The 22,327-nt window shown below is 31.4% G+C and overlaps 2 protein-coding genes and 1 long non-coding RNA gene across 3 annotated transcripts in view; 2 read left to right on the forward strand and 1 right to left on the reverse strand.

Moving 5' to 3' along the window:
* Window positions 1-11,768, forward strand: part of LOC124457413 — a 25,187-nt gene extending 13,419 nt beyond the window's left edge. The window contains exon 4 of the long non-coding RNA XR_006952567.1: window positions 11,699-11,768. This is a non-coding gene — a long non-coding RNA (uncharacterized LOC124457413). The remainder of the gene's footprint in view (window positions 1-11,698) is intronic.
* Window positions 1-22,327, forward strand: part of LOC124457201 (neurogenic locus notch homolog protein 1-like) — a 136,318-nt gene that overhangs the window by 96,291 nt on the left and 17,700 nt on the right. The gene's annotated exons all lie outside the window — the stretch shown is intronic.
* On the reverse strand, window positions 5,827-20,395 carry LOC124457411. Its single transcript, XM_047007671.1, has 9 exons — window positions 20,268-20,395; window positions 19,925-20,157; window positions 19,693-19,723; window positions 19,391-19,622; window positions 16,641-17,026; window positions 10,074-10,314; window positions 9,300-9,583; window positions 6,656-6,908; window positions 5,827-6,382 (listed from the first exon to the last, which is right to left on the reverse strand). Exons 1-9 carry the CDS (start codon window positions 20,374-20,376, stop codon window positions 6,004-6,006), a joined length of 2,148 nt encoding a protein of 715 aa, XP_046863627.1. The 5' UTR covers window positions 20,377-20,395; the 3' UTR covers window positions 5,827-6,003.

A 22,327-nucleotide genomic window follows, 5' to 3' on the forward strand; every position in this document is an offset into this window, starting at 1 on the left:
TACTTTGAACAATATTGTGCTAAGATTTGCTCCTATACCTTGAAATTTTTATTAGGAAAAACTTAAGACAATATGCATGAAAAAATGAACTCTCCCTCATCTGACAAAGTCCATTCTTGTTCAATTCCAGATGATCCAAACTTCACATAGGATGCACTGGTTGCAATGAAGTTGTATGTAGAAGCAACTATAGATGGCAAAGAACTCTTTTGTATCTTATAAAGAAATAGTAAAAATTTAAAAGTATAAAGATAAACAATCTAGTATAGGAGGAAAGGTCTGAATTTAACAAGGAACTTTCTAATTACGTTGAGTTTCTGGTATAAAGAAAGTACTATTTTTGATAAACTTCATTTGGAAGTTTTTCACAGATATTTTACCAAGAAACAAAGAAAAAATTCAAAGGCATGATGCAGAACTCAAATATGTGTCAATTTTGTTTGAAACTAGAAAAAATTAGTGTGGGGAGCTGTAATTTATAAAGGCACAAGGGAAGAGTAGTGCAAGAAATTTTGCATTTTTAGAAAATAATACATTCTTCCCTGATATATATAATATATACAGTTGGAAAGTATTGTAGTTCTGTTCAGTAGTAGATCCAAGATTAAACCAAATAATTCACAATCAACTCAGTTTCTAATATTTTGCCTGTAATCAGAAAGTTTCAACCAGCCAAATGATCATAGCGTTTTGATTTTTTTTTGCTCTTCTAGTTAAAGATATTTTCCTTGTAAGTTCTCAGTACATTTATAAAAATATCTTTTCGTTATAACTTATAAGACACCCAGAATCAACCACACCAAAAGTAACTCGAAAAAATATATATGTTTTTACGTAATAATGACATATTTCCAGTTCACTAAAATCGTAGGGAAATGCAAACTTCTCACTTCTGTTTTGGACATTTTAACCAAGGTTTAACAATCTATTCAAAAAAGGTTGTCGTTTTTTTACGCAGTAATAGAAATCCAGATTAATAAGGGAGCGAATATTTCTCAAAGTTGAAGTTTTTTAACTAAAATCCGCCATTACCACTATGTTTTTGACAACCGGGTCCGGGCTTCTTGTTGCTATCAGGTCTTATTGAACTCAATGAGTGTAACAGAGAAATTGCGCAACCAAAAAGAAAACTAAGTGAGTATGAGTGAGCTTTTGGAATACAGGCGCTAAATTGCAACAGATGTGGTCAGACTAGCCATATAATAACCGCAGTATATCCTGCAGGCTCTGTAGTTTTTGAGTCCTTTACGTACTCTTAATTAAAAATTAAACAGCAAACGAACTAGCTGACATAGGTGTCATGCCTGAAACGGCAAAGCCCTTAAAACCTGTGGCCCTCGAATGAAAAAATATAATGTATTGAGAAAGAAGACTTGCTCAGAGTCAGGAAACTTAATAACAAGTAGAAGCTAAGATATTTAGCAAAGAAATACGAAATTTGCTCGTTTTATCAGTAATTTACGCATTTGAGCGAGCCTGCAATCGAGCAGCAGATTCAGCAAAAGACGTCACTTCACTGTTGAGTGGTAATTGGCTGTGACCGTCAGCGGAAAGATGTGGGCTCACCAAATGAAAATTTTTTCTCCCCTCCGGATTTTGACAACCACATATATACGCTATTATTTGTTGTTGTATTTGCTAAAAAAACTTTAGTCCTCTCCCAAAGTTTTTGTAATTTTATAAACTTGCCGTTAACTGGTGTGGTTATTAGATGCAGAAATATTACCAAAACTTGAAACTTTTTATTGTACCGGAAGCAAAATAATATCGTTTTAATGTTCAGTTTGCACATTACTTATACGGTAAAATTTCAACGGTTTTTTGTAGGTAGCCACGTGAAGTCGTGTTATACTACCAAACACTATGTTATAATGCAAAAACGTAGAAGAACAAAAAATTGCAAAAACAGGAACAATTTTACTTAGTTTTGCATATTTTGCGCTGTGATGAAATTAATGATGTTTGTCTAACTGTTCAATTTTAATACAGTATGTTTACAAAAAAGTGTGTTTAAATTATTCCATTGTGCAATGCAGCGTTTGGTATTGTATATTATTGAAGTCTGTCTTGCGAGAAAAAAGCTTTGTTTAATTGATTTACTTTCAAATAACAGCATGAAATCTCATTAAAAGCACAAAATTTCCGACATTGCATTATGCTATTTTGTCTTGCAATTATTATTGAAGTATAGCAGCTGGTTATTTCTGATTATTATAAAATGAGAAACATTTAATTAAAAAGATATATAGACTCTCTCGTAAAGATCTTCTATAAATGGGTAAACCCTCTTTGTGCAGGGAGCTGAACTTGGTTTTCAAAATTACTTGTTCCGATTAGTCTACTTGTGTTGAGCATAAAATAGAGCCTTCGGTTTTGGCAAAACAATTTCGTGGTTTTACACTGAATTCGGTCAAACTAAAGGTTCTAAGCTCAATTTTGAGGTGGGATGAATGTATGAAGAAGCAATTTTGTTTTCACTTTGCCAAACATCTACTCATTGCTCTAACTAGAAACAAATCGTAAATTTATTAAAACTTTGACCTTTCTCACATCAAACGATAATAAAGTCAAAATAGGAAGTTTAAATAGTATGTTAAGATTTTCTTCATATTCTTACAAAATTTCCTGTGATGTGTGAATGTATAATTATTGTAATGTTGATTTCAAGGAAAAATAATGTAGAAGTCAAATTAAATCTGAGTTGAGTCTAAAATGTATATTTCTTATGCAAAAATTTGAGTTGTGAAGCACTTTGCAAATGTTTGATACAAATAGACAATGATTTGAAAGTATTATTTACTAGTTACTATGGTAGTGAATTTATCAAATTGTATTTCGATTTGTAAAATCTTAAACATGTAAACTGTTTATGTAACATTGTTGCAAGCGCTTTAGTTTTTTAAAAAGAATATTATTTCATAGTATTGCTTTCGTTTGAAGTGGTATGAAGATAAATTTCAGTCTTGTCTTTTAATCCAAAAGTTTCTGATCAACTAAGAAATAAGTAAAATTTCTCGTAATATTTCAGGCGAAATCACTTAAAGTGTTGAATGATAAACTGAAAACAACAAAAAAGTTTAAAGTCTGGAGGAAAGACATACTTTAGGAAGCCTCTGTCATTTTTAAAATTCACAAAACTTTTTTTTCTTAATTTCATTCGGCTACTGGATACCTATCAGCAGTTTCTACCTGAATATGTTCCAAGGCTCAAATTGTATTTCTTTCTTTCACTTGTAACAGAAAAGAAGTCATATTCGGCGTAAATTGTGTTGCCTGTAAAGTCTTCCATGTCAATGCGAAGTTTATTTCTCTCATGTAAGATGACAAATACTTTTATTTGGTGAGTAGAGTTTAAAGAGTTTTGTTTGTTTAATTTTTGACGCGTTGCACAAATATATTTAAGTTAAGGAATATTTTATACGCAAAGTTGCAATAATAAATTTAATATTACCAAATTGTACCTAAATGTAGCGCAGTAAAACCTTTCAATTTAGAAAAGTGGTTAATTTTTGTGACCGAATCACTATGTGGTCTTTATTCTTATTCGCTCGTTCGTTTCAATTGTAATAGCATCATGATATTAACAAAGAAAGAGCAAAGGTTGTATGCATAAAATAGTGACTATATGAATGAAGCTAATACATTTAATGTTAAAATAAAAGACCAATACCAATGCCAAAACTGGTTATCAGATGTGTGTAAAAAGCAATCAAAATTATGCCATAGTGATTGCCTTAGTTCATTTCAATAAATTTGTTGGTAGTTTTCGTATCCATTTGGTAACCTTGCACCAGTGTACACTGATTTACAGTGAGTTCATCCAAATCGGATGTTAAGGTGCCAGGAAATACTTTAATTAATTCATTCACACCAGGCTCCTGATAACAAAACTGTGCAATTTCCTTTCATAAAATAACTTTGGACAATGATTTTCATGTACCATCAATAAAATAAAAAATTGACCTTACAGCAGAGGGTGTGGAGGAGCTACACCCACTTAAAAAAGATTGGACAGTGGAAGCACTAGTTCTACAATGAAAGCATGAAGTTCATCATCTGAGTCCCTAATTTGTCCTAACAAGTTTATAGTTTCAACGAGATAAAATCTCATTTTTTGACATAGGCACTTTAAAGCATGCATGATGACATTGGTCAATAGGACTGACAACACAACTCAAATAGGCATTTATTTTAAAATTAGGATCATGAACTAGCGTAATCTTATAAGACATATAAGAAATAAATCGTTTCTCCTCCTAATCATTGACGTTTAAAATGGAAAATCGAGATACACATCGTGCAACATGCTTAAGTCGTTAATCCAATCCCAGATCTTGGTTACTAGCCTCTTTTGCGTACGAGAAACTTAATGCAGCAAACTATAATAAGTTTAACAGATGGCTTACCTTTGCAAACATCATATTCAACAACATTAATTGTGGATTGGGAAGGGGATTCAGTGTTTGAAAAACATTTTTGAATTTTTTGGTTTTAGGAGGATTAAATTTCATAGAGTTTTTTACAACCCAGTTAGAGCACTCGCAAATTTTAATGAAAGACCAGTTTCTGGTTTTTTCTTTCTAAATGATTTCCCATGATGTAGTGTCGTCGAGAAATTTAACTTTTTCTTCATAAATATCAAGATCATTTTCCATGATTTTAAATAACTTTGGGCTTAGTTTGGTTTTCTTGGAAACGCCCAACAATGAATTCACCTAAACACAAAAAGCTGGTCCTAGTTTACGTGCGTTATCTTCGGTTTGTGAGAAAATTTGCAGTCCAATTAATCAGAACTGGTTGCATTTTTATGATTTGTGGCTTTGCATCACAATATTTTGATCATGCAATTTTGTCGAAAGCTTTAGAATCGTCTAAGGTACATGTAAGCGTGCAGGTACCGAGTGTGCCCATATATTCATACCATTCATTGAACACATAAATGAATACAGTTTTAGAATTAGGGTGCCTGGTGTGTTCCAATATTCATATCATTTATGGAATATATAAATGAGTACAAATTAAGACTTAAGTCATTTAATCGCAAAAAATTTGCTTATTATCAATTAGATTGCTGATTGATTGCAACAGTCATTATTGGGAAACAGTCATTTATTGGATGTTAGGGAAACTGGTCTGAAGTCCCAACTCTGAAGTGTGTGATTTTAAAGATCTATGTGAACTTTTGATTTCGTTAAGGCTTGATTTCAGGCGTTCATTGATTTTACTGATGTATAATCTTGAAAGTGCATTTATATAGAAAATGTTCCCTTTGTTTTTGCAATAACGAACGTTAGCTTAGTTTTCTCAACTCCAAGCGGCTTGGCGTTTGAACATTTTTTTATATTTAGGGGTTATTAAAAGTTTCTCGCTACTGATATTTTTACTCGTTTAATGAAACATGATGGTCAAAAATCCTATTAATAAACTCTTAGTTGGGGTATTATACACAACTTTAATAAACTAAGCGTGTGCATCAAACTTCTCCACTTAATTCACTTGAACGAGATCAAATGTGCCCTATTCTTTCTCAGTCAATCAATGCATTTGGTGATCGGAATGAGATGTGTTGTAGCTACAACAGTAGGAGTGTCAATTAACGTCACTATCTTGACAGATCATCAATCTCGTGCAAGTTGAGACCAATAGTAATTTGTATTATATACATTCATCTTAAGTAAAAAAAATGAACGGCCTTTTAAATTCCAGTATCGTTTATCTTACTAGTTGCCAAAAAATCAATAGTGGTGACGTAGTTCTCTATAAATATCTTTTTCATACATCATCATGAATTATTATGATTTTTATAGAAAATCTCACAAGAAACCATTATAGCAAGTATTCTTTATATAATGCCAATAAAACGGTATATTTAACCTAATTACATCATAAAACTATCGTTATATGTTAACTTAACAGAAAAATTTGTTGAACCTAAGTTAAGCCTATAGAAATCTCTAAATTGTAATAGTATATCAGAAAAGAAACGGAATAAAGCTTTGATGTTTATGTGGAGCATGTTGGCTCAATAAGATAAGTAGTTTTAGTGAATTCAAAGTCATGATAACCAATACTGTATCCAATTAAATATGCATTGCAGTTTTTTGCCAGCAGCTTTATCTCATCAATCGACAAAATTTTGTCCCATATGTATACAGCATCTATAATTCCTTTGAAAGAGTCACGATTTTGAAATCCTCCACCAAGAGTGTCTTGATCCTGTCCAACCACCCATACTCCTCCTGCTAGTAGAGCTCGATGTTCTGCAATTATTTTTGAAAATTTTTCTTCACCGTCTTTGTAAATGGTCATCTGTCCATTAACGGTTTGCCACGTGATCACAATATGATGTTGTTTTCCATCAAATATATCACTAATGTCAGTTCTAAAAGATGTAGAAAATTTTATATCATATCAAGTTACAAATTTACCATAAAAAGATGGTAAATTTTCGTTCATTTCTAGTACCACTTTTTAAAGTCTATTTTATAATGTCAATAACATTTTCTGTTGAGGAGCTACTAAATGGTTTAAAAAAATCAAAAGATGACAAATGAATCTTGAAAATAGAAAAGGTCCATTTTTATTTCCTTCTCCATCTCGAAGTACTTTTTTAAAGATTCAATTACACTTTAGGTAAAATGAAATTTCTGTATACCTTAAATATGAGTGATTAATATCCACGTATAACGTTTTTCTTGAGATATAAAACAACGGAGCGTTATCATAAACTTGACCTTCTTCTTCAAATGCATAAGATATTATCGATGCTTCTCGGGTCTGGTAATAATCATCATCAGACATTGTGATCCAAAATGATATTGAAAATACATTGAATTGCTTGGAAGAGTTGAGATATATTCCATATTGATGTGTATTGTCACCATCAAACTTGCTTGCCAGTCGTGGACCTGCAAGAAACTACTAATTCAAGCAAAAGTACATTTTTAAAACACTTTTTTAAGGAAAAAAGATGACATTAGGAGAAGGGATACCCTAAAATTTTAGCAGGGTAGCAACGTACAATAATGATACTGCCAATTTTCTAATGCCTTTCAAAGTTAAAAGAATACTATACGTACGCAAATTCGAAGGTGACATGAACAAACAAGTGCATTTGTTTAGCGCTATTTTCAAACTTTAACTTCCTTATTTTATCATCAAAACGCAGAACGCACATTCTATAACTAATCGCTAAGTTTTTTTAATAATTAGGTTAGGTCTATGCCCTAACTTATGTGATAGTTTTGTATTATATATATCTCACGTTGTAAATAACTTCCTTATTTACTCTGAGTTGTTTTTGTATTAATGATATTGATAAAAATAAATTTACATTTTTTTCCGTCTGGTAGGCATAAGCACGCATTGCTGCAGTATATTTTGGAATAGCCATCATTACAAATGCAACAGCGACCCTATTTTCTTTTGTGTGATCTGGCCAATGGCTAAATCCATAATATCGAATGTCATTCGTTGGAGATAGCAAAATAATGTACATGATGGCGTAAGAGTATTTAGCCTACGTTTAACAGTCAGGTATGATAACAAATACCTATAATTGGTGAGTAGAAGTTTAGGAGTTTTGTTTGTTTAATTTTTGAGGCGTTGCATAAATATTTAAGCTAAGGAATATTTCATTCGCAAAGTTGGAGTAATCGAAGTGTAAATAAAATACCATCCGAATTACAATTTTCCTAACCTTTTGAAGTTAGTAAAGATAATTTTTTTGATCAAATATCTAGTCTTAGTCTTAAAATAATACAAGAAAGCATTTACCAAATGAGCTTCTGTAATATAAATAAATTTGCCATTAGACTGACGTCAAATTTGTAAATTTAATATTACCAAATTGTACATAAATGTAGCGCAGTAAAACCTTTCAATTTAGCAAAGTGGTTAATTTTTGTGACTAGGCAAGTATGTGGTCTTTATTCTTATTCGTTCGTTTGTTTCAATTGTAATAGCATCATGATATTAACAAAGAAAGAGCAAAGGTTGCAAAATCATGCCATAGTAATTGCCTTAGTTCATTTCAATAAATTTGTTGGTAGTGTTGGTATCCACTTAGCAACCTTGTAGCAGTGTACACTGATTTACAATGAGTTCAGCCAAATCGGATGTTAGGGTGCCATGAAATACATTAACTAATTCATCCACAGCAGACTCCTGATACAAAATTGTGCAATTTCCTTCATTAAAATAACTTTGGACAATGATTTTCATGTACCATCAATAAAATAAAAAATTGACCTTACAGCAAATGTTGTGGAGGAGCTACACAACTTGAAAAAGATTGGACAGTTTAAGCACTTAGTTCTACAATGAAAACATGAGGCTCATCATCTGACAAAGTCCCTAATTTCTCCTACAAGCCCATGTGGTAGAAAATAATTCACAAATAAACGTATGCTCAAAATTGTTTGAAGAGCAAAAGTTATCACTACATACAAAGTTTGGTTACCACTTACAAAGAAAATATGATATTTAAGTTTCTAGTAAATTGTTAAAAATATAAGAACATGCAGTACTGAATAAGGGATTTGTCTAGGCTATTTCTCTCAAAGGTGGCTCATATGACTACATTTTTATGTATAAATCATGAAACTGAGTAACTACAGTGACTTTAGTGCAAATTAGCAAAGTAATAATCTAACATTCGTAAAGTAACCTCACAAATAAATTCTTACTTCTTTAACGAGTAAATCACAGATATTTTGCAATAAAAAAATATTATATAAATTAAAGTGCCTGAGCATTATGCAGACACTGTTTACACATCCTTATATGCGTCCGTTTCTGAAATAAAGGGATATTTTCAATCGGAAGGTCTAAAAGAATAATCAACAAAATATAAAAAACGATCAATTTCTCCCTCAAACCTTCAATCATTCCCCAAAAAAACTTAACGCGTTATCCTAGCCAGTACGTTGTTCTGTTGGACATAGGATGTAGCTCCTTTGAACCTGGCGTAATGACTTTATCTAAAGAATGTGTTGCCTCCTCTGAGTGACTGACCATCATATTAATTCCATTTCATACATACATCATTAAGGGCCATAAGCATAATTGAGTGATTTTTATCATATATAGCAAGTAACTACGTCAGAAACTGTCCTTACTGTTGCACAAAGCAATAGTCAATATGTCATTATGACTATTCAGAAATGGCAATTTTAAAAATTCACAAGATCATGGTCTTCGACGTTATTCTAATTTTGCTTGTTCACTTGCACCAAAAAGCGTCTATGCAAAACAAATATTTTGTAAAAAAAATTTCATCATCAAGAAAAATTATATACCTTCAACCATTTTGCAGCATTTTAATTTGTCAATGTTATGTAGCCAGTCACCTCCTGGACTTCTGAATAATCCTGTTATATAATAACCAGCTTTTTTGCACTTTGCCCATCTTCGTTTGTTAAACTTTTTACTGATGTCTTCATAGTAACAATTACCATAAATGTCTGGATGATTGATTGGTTTGCAACATTTTCCTTTCTCGATTTTGTGTAATTTACGGCCTTCGGTACGATAAAGACCATTTAAAAAATAACCATCGGGGCAAACACCCAAAGTGTCATTCCTAAAATACAATATTGAAATCGAAAGAAAATTGCAATTTATCAAATTCCATTCGTTCAAATATTCCATAAAAGTCTGATAACGACATAGAACAAACTATATAAATTGAATTATAAGGTCTAAAAAACTTATAGTTGGAATGTATTACTGTGTCTTGGATATTCGAAACTTTACGGTTTAACGACTTGGTTAAATTACATAAAAATTATATCTGTCACACTTTTCAGTTCATAACTAGCTACAGAACCCAACTAATAAATAAACTATTTTTGCTATATGGGGAAAGCTTTGTTTTCTTCATCAAATGCTGATTAATTATAAAATATTTTATCACAATCATTGCATAACAATCTTTAGAAAAGACATTGTATAAACTTACGAAGTTTTATAAATGGCAAAATTAGATGTAGTAATTTTTTGCTTAACATTTTTAATTACTTTTTAAACCCTCCTCAAAGTGCTAACTGGTTCATTCTATCAAATATACTCACTTAGTTAAAGAGGTTTGCCAGCTAACATTTTGACATGTGCTACTTTGCCCTTTATGTATATTATTTGACGAACAACACTTAGCTTTTTCGAGTTTGTGAATGCCATCATCGTTTGTATTGTTGAGCTGGCTGCGCCGAAAACCAGTTATAAATTTGTAGTTGGACCCACAAGTTGACCATCCTTTTTTGTTAAATGATTTCTTCCAACCTGCGATTATGCAAGACTGTGGTTTACGAACTCCTAAAATGAAAAGTTCTGTTATATTCTTTATTCAAATAAACTGATATATTATTCACGTATACTTTCTTTGATTTTGTTGTAAAGAAAACAATCATCTTATCCTCATACTCTTCCTTATTAATATGCATGCACTTAAAGCTAATTTTTTAATGAAAATCTTGCTTTTTTCAAAATAAAATTACAACAATGAGAGAACCTAAATAAGTTAATTTATAAATTTGCTTACATACATGACAATCTATAAGAAAGTCAAAACGAAACCCCGACATTTCTACAATATTATTTTAGAAAATTTACTGTAAGAACTTGGAGTCTTGTTAATTTTATAACATCAAATCCTGGCAAAGCAAATATTTTGCATGGAACTTATTTTTTTTCTAAATTATTAGCTACTGTGCACATAGAAAAGGAAAAGACCACCAAAAAAAAATAGTTATAGTCTTTCTGTAGAATTTTATAGCTCAATTAATAATAGTCCGTGGGCCGATTGTATAAAAACGTAATTAACTTTAACTATAGTTAACGCTAACTACCGTAGTTAACTCCTTAACTGTAGTAACTTAGCTGCATGACTTAACTGCGTTGCACAAAACGTAGTTTGTCGGATAGTTAAATAACTGCGTAGTTGACTTGCGTGGAAATTGCGTGGAGTGTTGTTTTCGTTAAATTACATAAGGTTTAATCAATTTATGCTTTTTAATGGCGGGCAAGTGAACTATAAAATGACTTTAAAATCAAGAAAAATCTCTTGGCTTTTGCAAAAATCTTAAAATATGGCAAACTTTTGTCGTTTTTACGGATGTTGATAATGCAAAAGAAAATTTATTAAACGTGAGTCGTGGTAACCTAGTGACATGGTAACGGGATCAAATTGTAGCATAACGGTGACATAACCTAACAGTGACATGGTAACCTGATCAAATTGTAGCATATACTTTGGATTTTTCTGAAGAAAATCGACCCTTATCTTCTGTGTAGTACAGTACGATGTTGATGAATATAAGTCTCTGCAAGGGCTGCTTTCTTTCATGAACCAATTATATATAATGGACTTGGGCAAACGAAACAATGAAATCTTCTCAAATTGATTCATATTGTGTTCTATGTACAAGGATTTAAATATTTGAATGGCCTTGCTTTCACAGAATTTAAAACTGAGAGATTGAGGGTGACAAAGAAAAGGTCGTTTCGTTTCTCTTTATAACAGCTAAGTAAAATGCTTGAAAGAAATGTGTTTGTACAGACATAAGTCACACATATTTGTAATAGATGACAGTGATGGACTTTTTTATTATTAGAAAACATTTCTTTGAGTCAGCATAGTTAGTAGCCATGTAATCCAGCAACTGTCTTTTGTTCTTAATTCTGCCTTGCAAGAACCGAGTTATAAAAACAATTGGGTACATTTGTTAATGAGCCTTAGCTATGAAACTTTTTTTTATGCCTTTGTGATTTATAAGCCTATTTTGTCTAAAGCTTGGAGTTTTATTCATTTTTTTTTCTACTTTTTAAATCATCAAACAGTAGTTAGAGCTTTCTGCTTCTTAGAAAAATATTGGCAGGTAAGATTGCATGTACATTACAAATAAACATTTCTACTCAGGAAATACTTGATGAAATATAATAAAACCCACTAATTGACTGACATGTATATTTTCTGGTTGTGTAATAAACGATGTGCAATGGATAATGTATATATATCAAGCAACATGCACCTTCACCATGCATGCTGATGAAATGTTTTATGTATTTAAAAACCAACATAATTGTATCTCATGCAGCTGATACACAAAAGAGTAGCCAAGAATAAAAACTGTTGTAAAGCTCGTGTATCTATATGTATTATCATTGTCATATTTAGCACAACATTCATACTGTAGTACCTTTTTGTTTTAACATAATCTAGCTTATTTTCGATAGAGCAACGAATTTATAAGATGCATAGGATATTAAAATTAAGCAAACTGCATAGGGAAAAACCCGCAATTTGAATATTTGATAAATCCAAGGCTATTGGATTCATTGCTCGATAAACAATCTTTCTTTTCATTGAACGAATTGTACGTGTTTGTAAGACAATGTCAGGAAGTTATTCTGCATTAATCTTAAAGAAGTCACTCTATCTCAATTGAGACTCTCGCTTATGAGTTGAAAGAGCTACCGGACTCTAAAAAAGACAACACAAAATGCAATTATGCAATTGCTCTTGTGTAAAAAGGGATTTGTTACGCGGATAAGTGGTTGGCTGTTTTTCGTCTGCAAAACTTGGAATGTTTACAGCACTGACGAATGTAGTACACCGTCCATAAAGATCTTATTCTAAAAGCCTTTGCCATGAAAGATACATATGTGATTAACAACTCAAGGAAAAACCTTGTTGATTAACAACATCTCGCCCATAATTGTCTTTGAGAAGCTAAGCCGCCATATTTAATTGTGTTTTGAAAAATTGACTATTCTCCATAGCATAGTTAACTTTAACTACCTTTTAACAGCAGTTAGCGCTAACTACTTTTTTTATACAACCAACTTAACCGCGTGGTTAAATTTAACTACTTTTTAACTGCAAAAAGTGTTGTTAAAAAGTAGTTAAGAGCTTTATACAACCGGCCCCAGCTTGTAGTTTCCTTAAAATACAAAATTATTCACTTTGATGATAAAGCATGAAACTTTGACAAGTGTGTTACATTATTAATACAAACACTAATGAAGATGTAGCCAGGCAAAATTTACTTATGTTAAAGAATTTTGCTATTGCTATGAAATACTAAGCATGGAAACGAGGCTGCTTCTATGAACGCAGTTAGATGTAAATGTGCTATTGTGACCCCATAATTTTCAACAAATTCACAACACATCTCACAGGCCTGCTCTAGAAATTCAAAATGTTCAACAGTAAGGAATTATTCGAACGATATTTTCATCGTTGTTATGAAAATAAGGTTATTATTGATTTGCTAAAATGTCAACATGGCATATATATATGCTTCAAGACTACGGATTGAGCCGACGATGTATGGCAATTGATGAAAATAGACTTCGTGAGTTATATCGAAATGAAATATGTGGATGCTCTTTCTTCCTCTATTGACCTTTTAAATGCGCTAAAACTCAAAGTTTTTGCATTGGATACTTCTGTTGTTTTGTCTTTCGTGAGGTTCTAACATTTCCAACAAAAATTTGAAAATTCTGGGGTCTCAATATCATATTTGCAGCAAAACATTTTGAAAAAACTTCCCGAAGCACGCTGTCTACTATTGCTTATGTCTAATTTCCGGTTGTATTAACTTCCGTTGTGATAACATTTCCGTTTTGCCAAATTTTTTTTTGTGTGTGTTGTGAGTTTTTGTGCTTGCAATGCGACTTCACTGCTTGCGTTGCGAGAAACATTGTTTGTGCTGTGAACAATTAGTTGCGTTGTGTATTTCTTGTGCTTGTGTAGTGAAATATTTCTTTCATTGTATAAATCTTTTTTAAGGTTTGAATAATTTGTTTTGCGTTCCGACATATTTTAGTTTGGTCGAGCCTTCTGGGCCACCTTTAATATCCTTATTCTGACATGGACGGTCCCACACCATCAGTAGAGTGATGGTGCAATTTTGACTGCGGCGGCCAAAGCAAATTTCGCGCCCCTTCACCTATGCAGTAACAAAATTTGCAGTACATGCCACAGTATTATTGAGTCGTGATACTTTATGTAAGCCTTTGCATTTTGATTACACTCTACCGATGGACTGCGATACCACTAGAAAATTAAGGTACGCGAAAAGCGTAAATGACTCTTATTTAATTAACTACATGAAAAATCACTAAAGAAGTCCGATGGTCATTTTTTTGTAATGATAACCAAAATATTATAAATCATTTATCAAAAATAATAATAATTTTGTTTCCAAATACCACAAAGTAAAAGTCCGTCTTATTAGTTTATTAGCTTGCGCTCTATGGACGACTGACTTAAACAACGAAAACAAGTCAGACGTCTGTTTGAGAGAAAGGCTTCAGTCAATGATTTAATAGACCTGCTAAGTAGGCTTGCCACTATAATAAGATAGTGATGTCTTCAAGAAATCTCAGAAATTTTTACAAAAAGTAAATTTCTTTCCCGCTTTAATAGAAAATTTTCACAACAGAAATTCATACAATAATATTTCTATTTTAATAGTACGGGAGGTCTTGAATTGTAGATGATTGATGTTCAGTATTAATACTACTCTTTAGTATACCTGTATGTTATTTTGAGATGATTATTTCAACTATTGCCAGTAAAATTTTACGAATTTCCTTATTTTATACTTTCGAATATTTTCCGTAAGACATTATCGTCCTGTAATCGTGTCAATTCGTGAATTGCCGTCCTAGCACCGGGACATCAGGATTAATAATATATGCAATGCCGGTAACAATGCCTGTCTGTTGGAGAAAGCCAAGAAAATTTGATTGAAATAGGCAAAAAACTATACACTTTTAGGCCTTGTTGCGCCCCTTAAGAGGACATCAAATTTGGCCCTGTATGTTGTCTACAGTCATTGTGACAATTGACATGTCAGTAGTTGTGACTACATAAGAAACATCAATAATGCTCCTCAATCACTTTATTCTTTAATAGACTGCCACCACGCCCCTGCACACCATCACCAACTGCAAGGAGTACTTACTAATCTAGATTTGCATTGCATTTGTATTAGGTTGCGTTGCAGTTGAATCTTTTGAACCGTAATCTTGTACACAATTGCCAACTGTTGTGATAGAAACAATGCGCTTTTTTCCCCGTGCGCCTTGTGTTTGGTAATATGATAGATTGCTGTTGTAAAACAGGCTCCATATCTTGTATAACTAAATCTTCTAAGATGTCAGAATGGTTCACTGTTGTGCAGACACACAATACTTTCTGTTTCTTTGTTGGCAACCTTATCATTAAGAAACTAAAGGTTTTGAAAATATCTGCAAGAAGGCAATGAGCGTGCTCCTGCCCTAGAACGTGTACTTCTATTCCTTTGTCAGAAAATCTTTTGAAATTTTCTCTTAGATTTTTCTTTTGGGCTTTGAGGAAATCAAGTAAAAGCAAACAAACTGATTTAATGTATGTGAAAATCAACTGAAAATCCAACTCAGTATTTCTCTGTGTGTGCTTCATTAATGCTAAAAAACTGTAAATGGCTTATTAAATTTTGGAAATTTTTATATTTAGATTAACCCCAAAAAACTGTTTTATAAATTGTGCATTTAACATGTCACAAAAATGGAAAAAATTACAATAAATCATGAAGGTCACGTTCCAATATAATATATATTACATAGACAAAACGATTTCAAGTGTTGACTTTGTGATAGTGTGTAGGATGTGTTTTACATAATATTTTCTTGAGCACACTTATGTCGTGACTCATTCAACTCGTATAAATCCCTCATTCTTTGGGAAAATATGAAAATATTACTCACTGTCTTTTTACAACAGACAAGCAATACTAGCCAGGCATTCTTTCTTTTGTTTGTTCTTTGTAAGATAGGAAGGCTTTATTCCATAAAAATCGTTGTTCTTTCCCTAAATCTATAAGCATTTCCATATTGTAGACTTTGTTTACCTAATAAGTGAACAGGCTTTGTGCAATTGGTGTAAATTTTAAATCAAGGCTTGCTTGAAACTCTTCTTCGTCGTCCACTTGAAATTTTGATCACTCCTGCTGACGTCCGCCATATTTGTTTAGTGAAACTATGTAAATTTGACTTTGGCTAACGGAAAAGTAGTTTATCTAATTTTTTAACGATTGGGCGCTCTTCAAGTCTTTGTAATGCTCATGCGTATTTCTAACATCTTGCTGTAACAGTCGACCGCACAATATCTTCCATTAAGTGGAAATCAGCCTTAAATAATACTAATATCGCACATTTTGCAAAGAAAAAATGGTCGTTTCTTTGCTATAAAGACCAATTAGCTTCTACTTTGCAGCAACAATGCTCTGATCAGAGCAACACAGCATGCTCTCTGTATAAATTATAGACACTTTTTGCATATCGCATTTACTTTATTTTCTGATTTTATATGTTATTTCGTTTGAATATAACGCAAATTTATTGTGTAGTATATTTAATGTTATTTAAATTTAAAATGTTTTCATGCCTTTTAAATTTTAAAATGAATTTCTTTCGTTCTCGAGGGAAATATTCCAATAATGCTTTTGATATTGAACTTAGAAATTTGATAAAAATATGAGACTAATAAGGCTCTTGTTTAGTTGCAATGAAAGCACAGAAATCATCTTGCTCATTATTATTTTGTATTTGAGGCTTCACATTTAGAAATTATTGAAACAATCATTACTTACCAATTGTTAACAATCTTGAAACATTTCCGCTCGAAAAAATGTCAAGATCTCTCCACTGAATTATTTGTTTATGTCGCTCTGTAGTACATTCATTTTTAAGCTCCTTGATGGTACATGATGTGTTGCGTGTCACGTCATAGTTCCATAAATTTAAGTTATTTATTTTACCAACAAACGACATATTTGGATCAAAAACAGCCTTCTCGCACTCGAGTTTTTGACCAATAGCGACAACACCTCCACCGCGTAGTAAAAATAATGAATTGTTGACCATAGTTTCGTTTAAAATCATAGCCCCATCAAGAAAAATCCTCTCCGTAGTCAGAGTGAGGATGATGACCAGGTGATGCCAATAACCATCGTAGATTGGATAAATGTGAAGGTTTCTATCAAATAAGAAAGATTAAAATGCGGAATACCACATGAATATTAGCATTGGCTGGTATAAAGAAAAAAATATTATTAACGAATGATTGTAAAATGATTTATAGAAAAATGTTAACAACAAAGTTGAAAAAGCTAATGGGAATTCAAAATTTCATACATTTTTGATGTATGCAGGTCTTGCAACGTCATTCATTTTTAATGTCATTAAGTGCTGAAAAAATAGCAGATAGCACATTTCAACGTTACTTGTTTTACATGTTAATAGCATGCGTCATTGTTTCGTACATTTTGGTTCAAACGAAAACCAAAAGACTATACGTGATTTTAGTGGTTATTATCATTTAAGAAATAAGCTCATATTACAATATGCATATTATATTTTTAATATGGGGTGCACATAAAATGTGCAATGTTGCTATACGGAATAAATACACTAAAAATATGATGATCTTGAAATAAACAAAACCGTTTTAAGAAACTTCATTTCAAATTAAAAATGCAATAACACGAGTTTAGTTAAATATTAGCATCCATAAAAAACATCGCACTAAGATGTTAGTAAATTTTCTATCAGCATGCAACATTTTTAACTTCAAATTTTGTAAAGAAAAGTTATTTTTTATTATTTTATCTGTTTTTTTTTTTGTTAGCCTTGTTAATAATAACTTAATAAATCGCCCATGCACATATTACGTTATTCTAATTTAGATATCAAACATATTCCTATTCTACTTCTCCAGCATTTTCTTTCAAAGCAACAATCTGTTTAAAATCTGAGAGCGTTGTTCAATTTTTTAATGCATAATTAAGCTTTCACTAAAATATTATCTTAATTTAAAACTTTTCCTTTTCTCATCTTCTTAAATACTGCTACAGCAATTTCTTGTGAAAATTATCCATTTCTTGGTATTCTACGTTTCTTTCACACGTTTCCCTTTTCTTTCATTTTAACATTAAAGTATCTTTTGTAAAGATAATCAAGTGACTGTAAACCTTCTACATATTTTTTTAAAACCCACTTGCTTTTTTTTGCTTCAATTTTTACTTAATTTGATTGTTAAAATTATACGAAGCCTGTTTGAGTGAAATTTTACGGTTTTTTGTCTTTTTTTATCTATGTTCCACACTCTAACATCAATCATAAGTTTTATCCACATGGTTTTAAAAATATAACAACATATTCTTCATCTCTTCAATTCAACTATTAAGTGGCTTTCTCGGTGTTTTACTGTAATTTTCTGCATTTAAAACCATTGCTTGAAATGGCTAATTGGGTAATTGCATGAATTTTTAAGTTTCACCTTAAAGTCCATAACCCTTTATTAATTTATTTTCAAATGAAACAATAAGACAAATTGTGTATCTTTACCTCCACTTCCAAATCTAAACTGATTCTCTCAACCATTTGCAAAAATATATAAATAATTGTTCGGTCCATCTATTCATTGCGATGAATATTTCCTTTTTACGCTTTTTACCTCCCCTAGGATCATCCATTCTTAAACATTTATAAGAATCAAGACTAATAAATTTTCTCCTAACAGAAGGATGTATTCTGCTGCAACCTAACTATTATTGCATAAAAGACGCAAATTTACCGTCTTTTTGCTCTACAAACTCTTTTCTTAACTCTTGACTTTGGAAATCGAAAACGAAAACAAATAAAAGTTAATCCTTTATTTTTATTGCATATAATGCTTACATCATATTGTATTAACATTATTCACTTACTTCGAAAACGACCACAAGAGTCTCGGAAGAAACATTGACTAAGACTCAAACAATAACAAAACTCAGTATTTTCTGTTGGAGCGCGCAATAAGTATTTTGTTGAATAAAAACAAAGACCATTTAATTTAATTTACTTTTAATAATCTCAATGACTTTTGGCGAGATTTGTCTACCAAAATTTTGTTCCAAAATTCTATAAGGGTGACAAACACATTTCTTGTCTATTTTTTAGTGTTTTCTTAATCATTGTTTTTTATTAATAGTCTAGTTTTATTGCTTACTACAAGTGCAATAAATCTTTTAGTTTTTAGTTTTTTTTTATGATATTGAAAATTGCGGGCGATAATTTTTAACGTGTTTCTTATATAGGAAGCAATACATTCATTTCAAATCATGTAATTAAGAATTAGCCAATCAAATTTGACAAACATGGCAAATTTTACAAAGCAATGTATAATGATGTATAAGTCAAAAATGTATAAACGCTGAATTCGGATACAAGTCTGTTGTGCATCTAAAATATACTTTACTGAAAGATTACAAATATTTTCTACATTAATTCAAATTTGGATGTTTAGCAGATTGATGAATTTTTAACCGTGGTTTAAGCCAATAAAATTAATTTTTCTTACTCTTTTGTAAACGATTTTATCGTAATGATGATCCGTTCTGTGTCAAATCCCACAAAGAATTCGTCAGGACTGTTCTGAACAGCATAAGAAAACAGCGCCATTCTTCGCATTGTAACTGTGTTTACCCAAAATGCCAATGTCATCTCTGATATATTAGGCATCACATTATCGAGAAGAATCAAGTTCTCAACATGAGCATTGGGAAATACCAAATCGTAACTTTTGTTGACGGCTTAGATGAATTGAATGAAACATAAGTCAAGTTTATCAATATAAATATAATATAGTTCCCTATTACTTACGCTGTTGCAGTTTGCAGCTTTTGTTGTACATCTAAAAGTAAAGCAAAATAATTGAAAAAGTTAGGTAGATAAGGAAAATATAGGTGAATTTTGGTGAAAGAGTGGTCTTTTTTGTTTTAGTTTTTTATTTTTCATGTAATACATAAAATATTTGTAGAACTTTCTTTTTGGGTTAAGCTACTTGCTTTTAATTACATATATAAAACACAAAAATTTTAAAATCAATTCTTACTTTGATCGGTGTGTTGAAGATAACATAATCATAAAATCGATTTTGTCTTAAGTTTTGTCGGTTGCTGTCATTTAGAACACTGTGTAACATTTCACATAGACTCCAACATCCTTGGCTTAACTTTCTTCTGTGGTTTATAGATCGACAACATGGCTCTTTAACGCATTTTACGATGCATTCCATTTCGTTTTGTACTTCGATTTTTTTAAATACATTCCCTTGAAATCTCCAACCTAAGAAAAAATACCCTGCCATTGTTAGTTTAGTAAAGTTTCAAAGAACTGTAATATTTCACGCTAGGCCAAGCACAAACTCCTCATTAAGACATCAAAATTTTTCTTACCGTTGTATGAAGCATTATAGCAAAAATGAAAACAATTGCTACTACCAAGAACATTAAGCAAGCATAATAATATATCTGTCAACTTTAAGCATTTGTTCGAGTACAACATTTTGCAATACTTCTTGTCAAATTGAAAACAAAATGCGTGCTATAGTTAAAACTGTTTACTTATTAGATTATTGAAGCAACCAATAATAATCTTTGTTATGTAGCAATAAATATTGGTGTATTTTCCTCTAAGAGCTACAATTTACACAGCTGTGGAAATATTTATATTTCATCAAATAGTAATGTTCAAATTTCATTTGAGACCTTTGCTTACTAACAAAAACTGGTGCTTTCTTAACTTATTTTTATCTATACTATTCTCTAAGTAGTAATAATATGATGAGTCAAGTATTGCACCAAATTTTTGTCTACGCTTTTAAACAATCTATGCATGGATCTTTTAACTTCATGAACATATTGATCTTCTATAGAGTAAATCAATAATTTAAAGTACTAAGCATTCTTAAAGAATCTATTAAAGATTTAAGTTTAAAAACACTTGCAAATAAGTGTGGTAGCGTCCGTTATTCAAATTTGAAACTTTCCCCTCACATTTGTAACTATGACACATTACAGAAATAATCAGTACATTTGCTAATAAGAATAGCAAGGAAAATATAAATAAATGCTTTTAAATTTAAGCATTTATTTAAGTACAACATTTTGATGTGTTCCTTTTCAAATTGAAAAAAATATCACAAGCCAAAGTTATTAAAACTATTTGGACATGTTGTAATGCAGAAAACACCTGGTGTTAATTGCTTAAGACACAACTGAGATAAAAACATGCCCTCTAAAGGCTTAAGTTTCCACGCATTCATTTTGAATTTAAAGATTACATACAAGAGGAGTGCATTCAAAAGAGCCATGCCTAAAACCAAAGGATATGATGAAAGAAGAAACAGCACAGTATTTAATCGGAACTTTCATCACTTATCTTCAAAAACAAAACGAAAAATATTAAAAATGTTTAAATGTTATTATTATATGGCTGGCTTAACTTCCGGCAAAATGGCGCACTTTGATTGGCTCAGAAAAATTTTTGCTGGTCCATTATTTTCCCGTAATCGACCACAGTCAAAATGCGTAATTTTACAATAAATGTACACAAACTTTCTAAAAGCAAAACGCAAAATAAACGAAACAAAATAGCATTTACAAATGTGATTTGAAGGAAAAACGTTTGGAAAAAAGTTTAACTATCCAGACGATAAAATTTGAAACGATTTAATTTTTCATGGACGAAAACTATAAAAGTTAAATCCAACCCGTAAAAAACAGCAAGGATTAAAAAGAAAGCAAGCTTTGTTTCAGGTCAAATAATGTCTTATAATAATCCTTCTAAAAACCTCGCTTTCTCGGTCTTTATTGAGAAATATTGGACCGAGGTGTTTTTGTACAGACCTCGCCCTTTACGCACATTGCAGAAGAGTAAATGTCGCTGATGTATTTATATAGAAAGATTTCGGTGTGCTTAGCAATTTGAATTTTTTAAAAAATTCTTAGGACAAGTTTCCAAATAATGCTCCGTTTATTATTTATCCTTAATTATATCAATACTTATAATGCCTATTCGAATGCACCTGTTATTCACAAAACTCTACAGTTAGCTAGTTTTAAGGGATGAAAATTACCACAATTTGTAGGGATTATGAGCCATGTCCGTGTGGGAAATGGGTTTTGGATTACTATTATCCCTATTTCAAGGTTGATTCGAAATCAAGCTATATTGGGTTATTGTATATAACATAATCATAATAATAAAAAAAAATATAATTATAATAATCTTAACTAACTTCTCATCTTAGAAGCACTTTTGATGAAACACAATATGCCACAACTTAATAGTGGTCTCGTAGCCTATAAAAAATTATCTCTATTTTAAATGTAATTATACTACATAATTGTTGAGTCTTGTAGTTCTCTCAATTACGTATAACTGTCAGTTCCGCTTGTAAATAATTAAAGAAAAGTTTTGCAGCCTCCTTGTAAACTATTAGTCTGACAATGTC

This window comes from Xenia sp. Carnegie-2017, unplaced genomic scaffold, assembly GCF_021976095.1.
Source record: "Xenia sp. Carnegie-2017 unplaced genomic scaffold, XeniaSp_v1 HiC_scaffold_6, whole genome shotgun sequence".
In the NCBI taxonomy this organism is placed as follows: Eukaryota; Metazoa; Cnidaria; class Anthozoa; order Malacalcyonacea; family Xeniidae; genus Xenia; species Xenia sp. Carnegie-2017.

Excerpts from the sequence above, each read along its gene's own strand:
- LOC124457411 (XM_047007671.1), bottom strand. The coding sequence starts at position 20,376 with ATGTTGTACTCGAACAAATGCTTAAAGTTGACAGATATATTATTATGC. Across the intron at positions 20,158-20,267 it reads CTATAATGCTTCATACAACG|GTTGGAGATTTCAAGGGAAT; the intron begins GTAAGAAAAATT and ends ATTTTTTCTTAG. Across the intron at positions 19,724-19,924 it reads TCTTCAACACACCGATCAAA|ATGTACAACAAAAGCTGCAA; the intron begins GTAAGAATTGAT and ends CTTTACTTTTAG.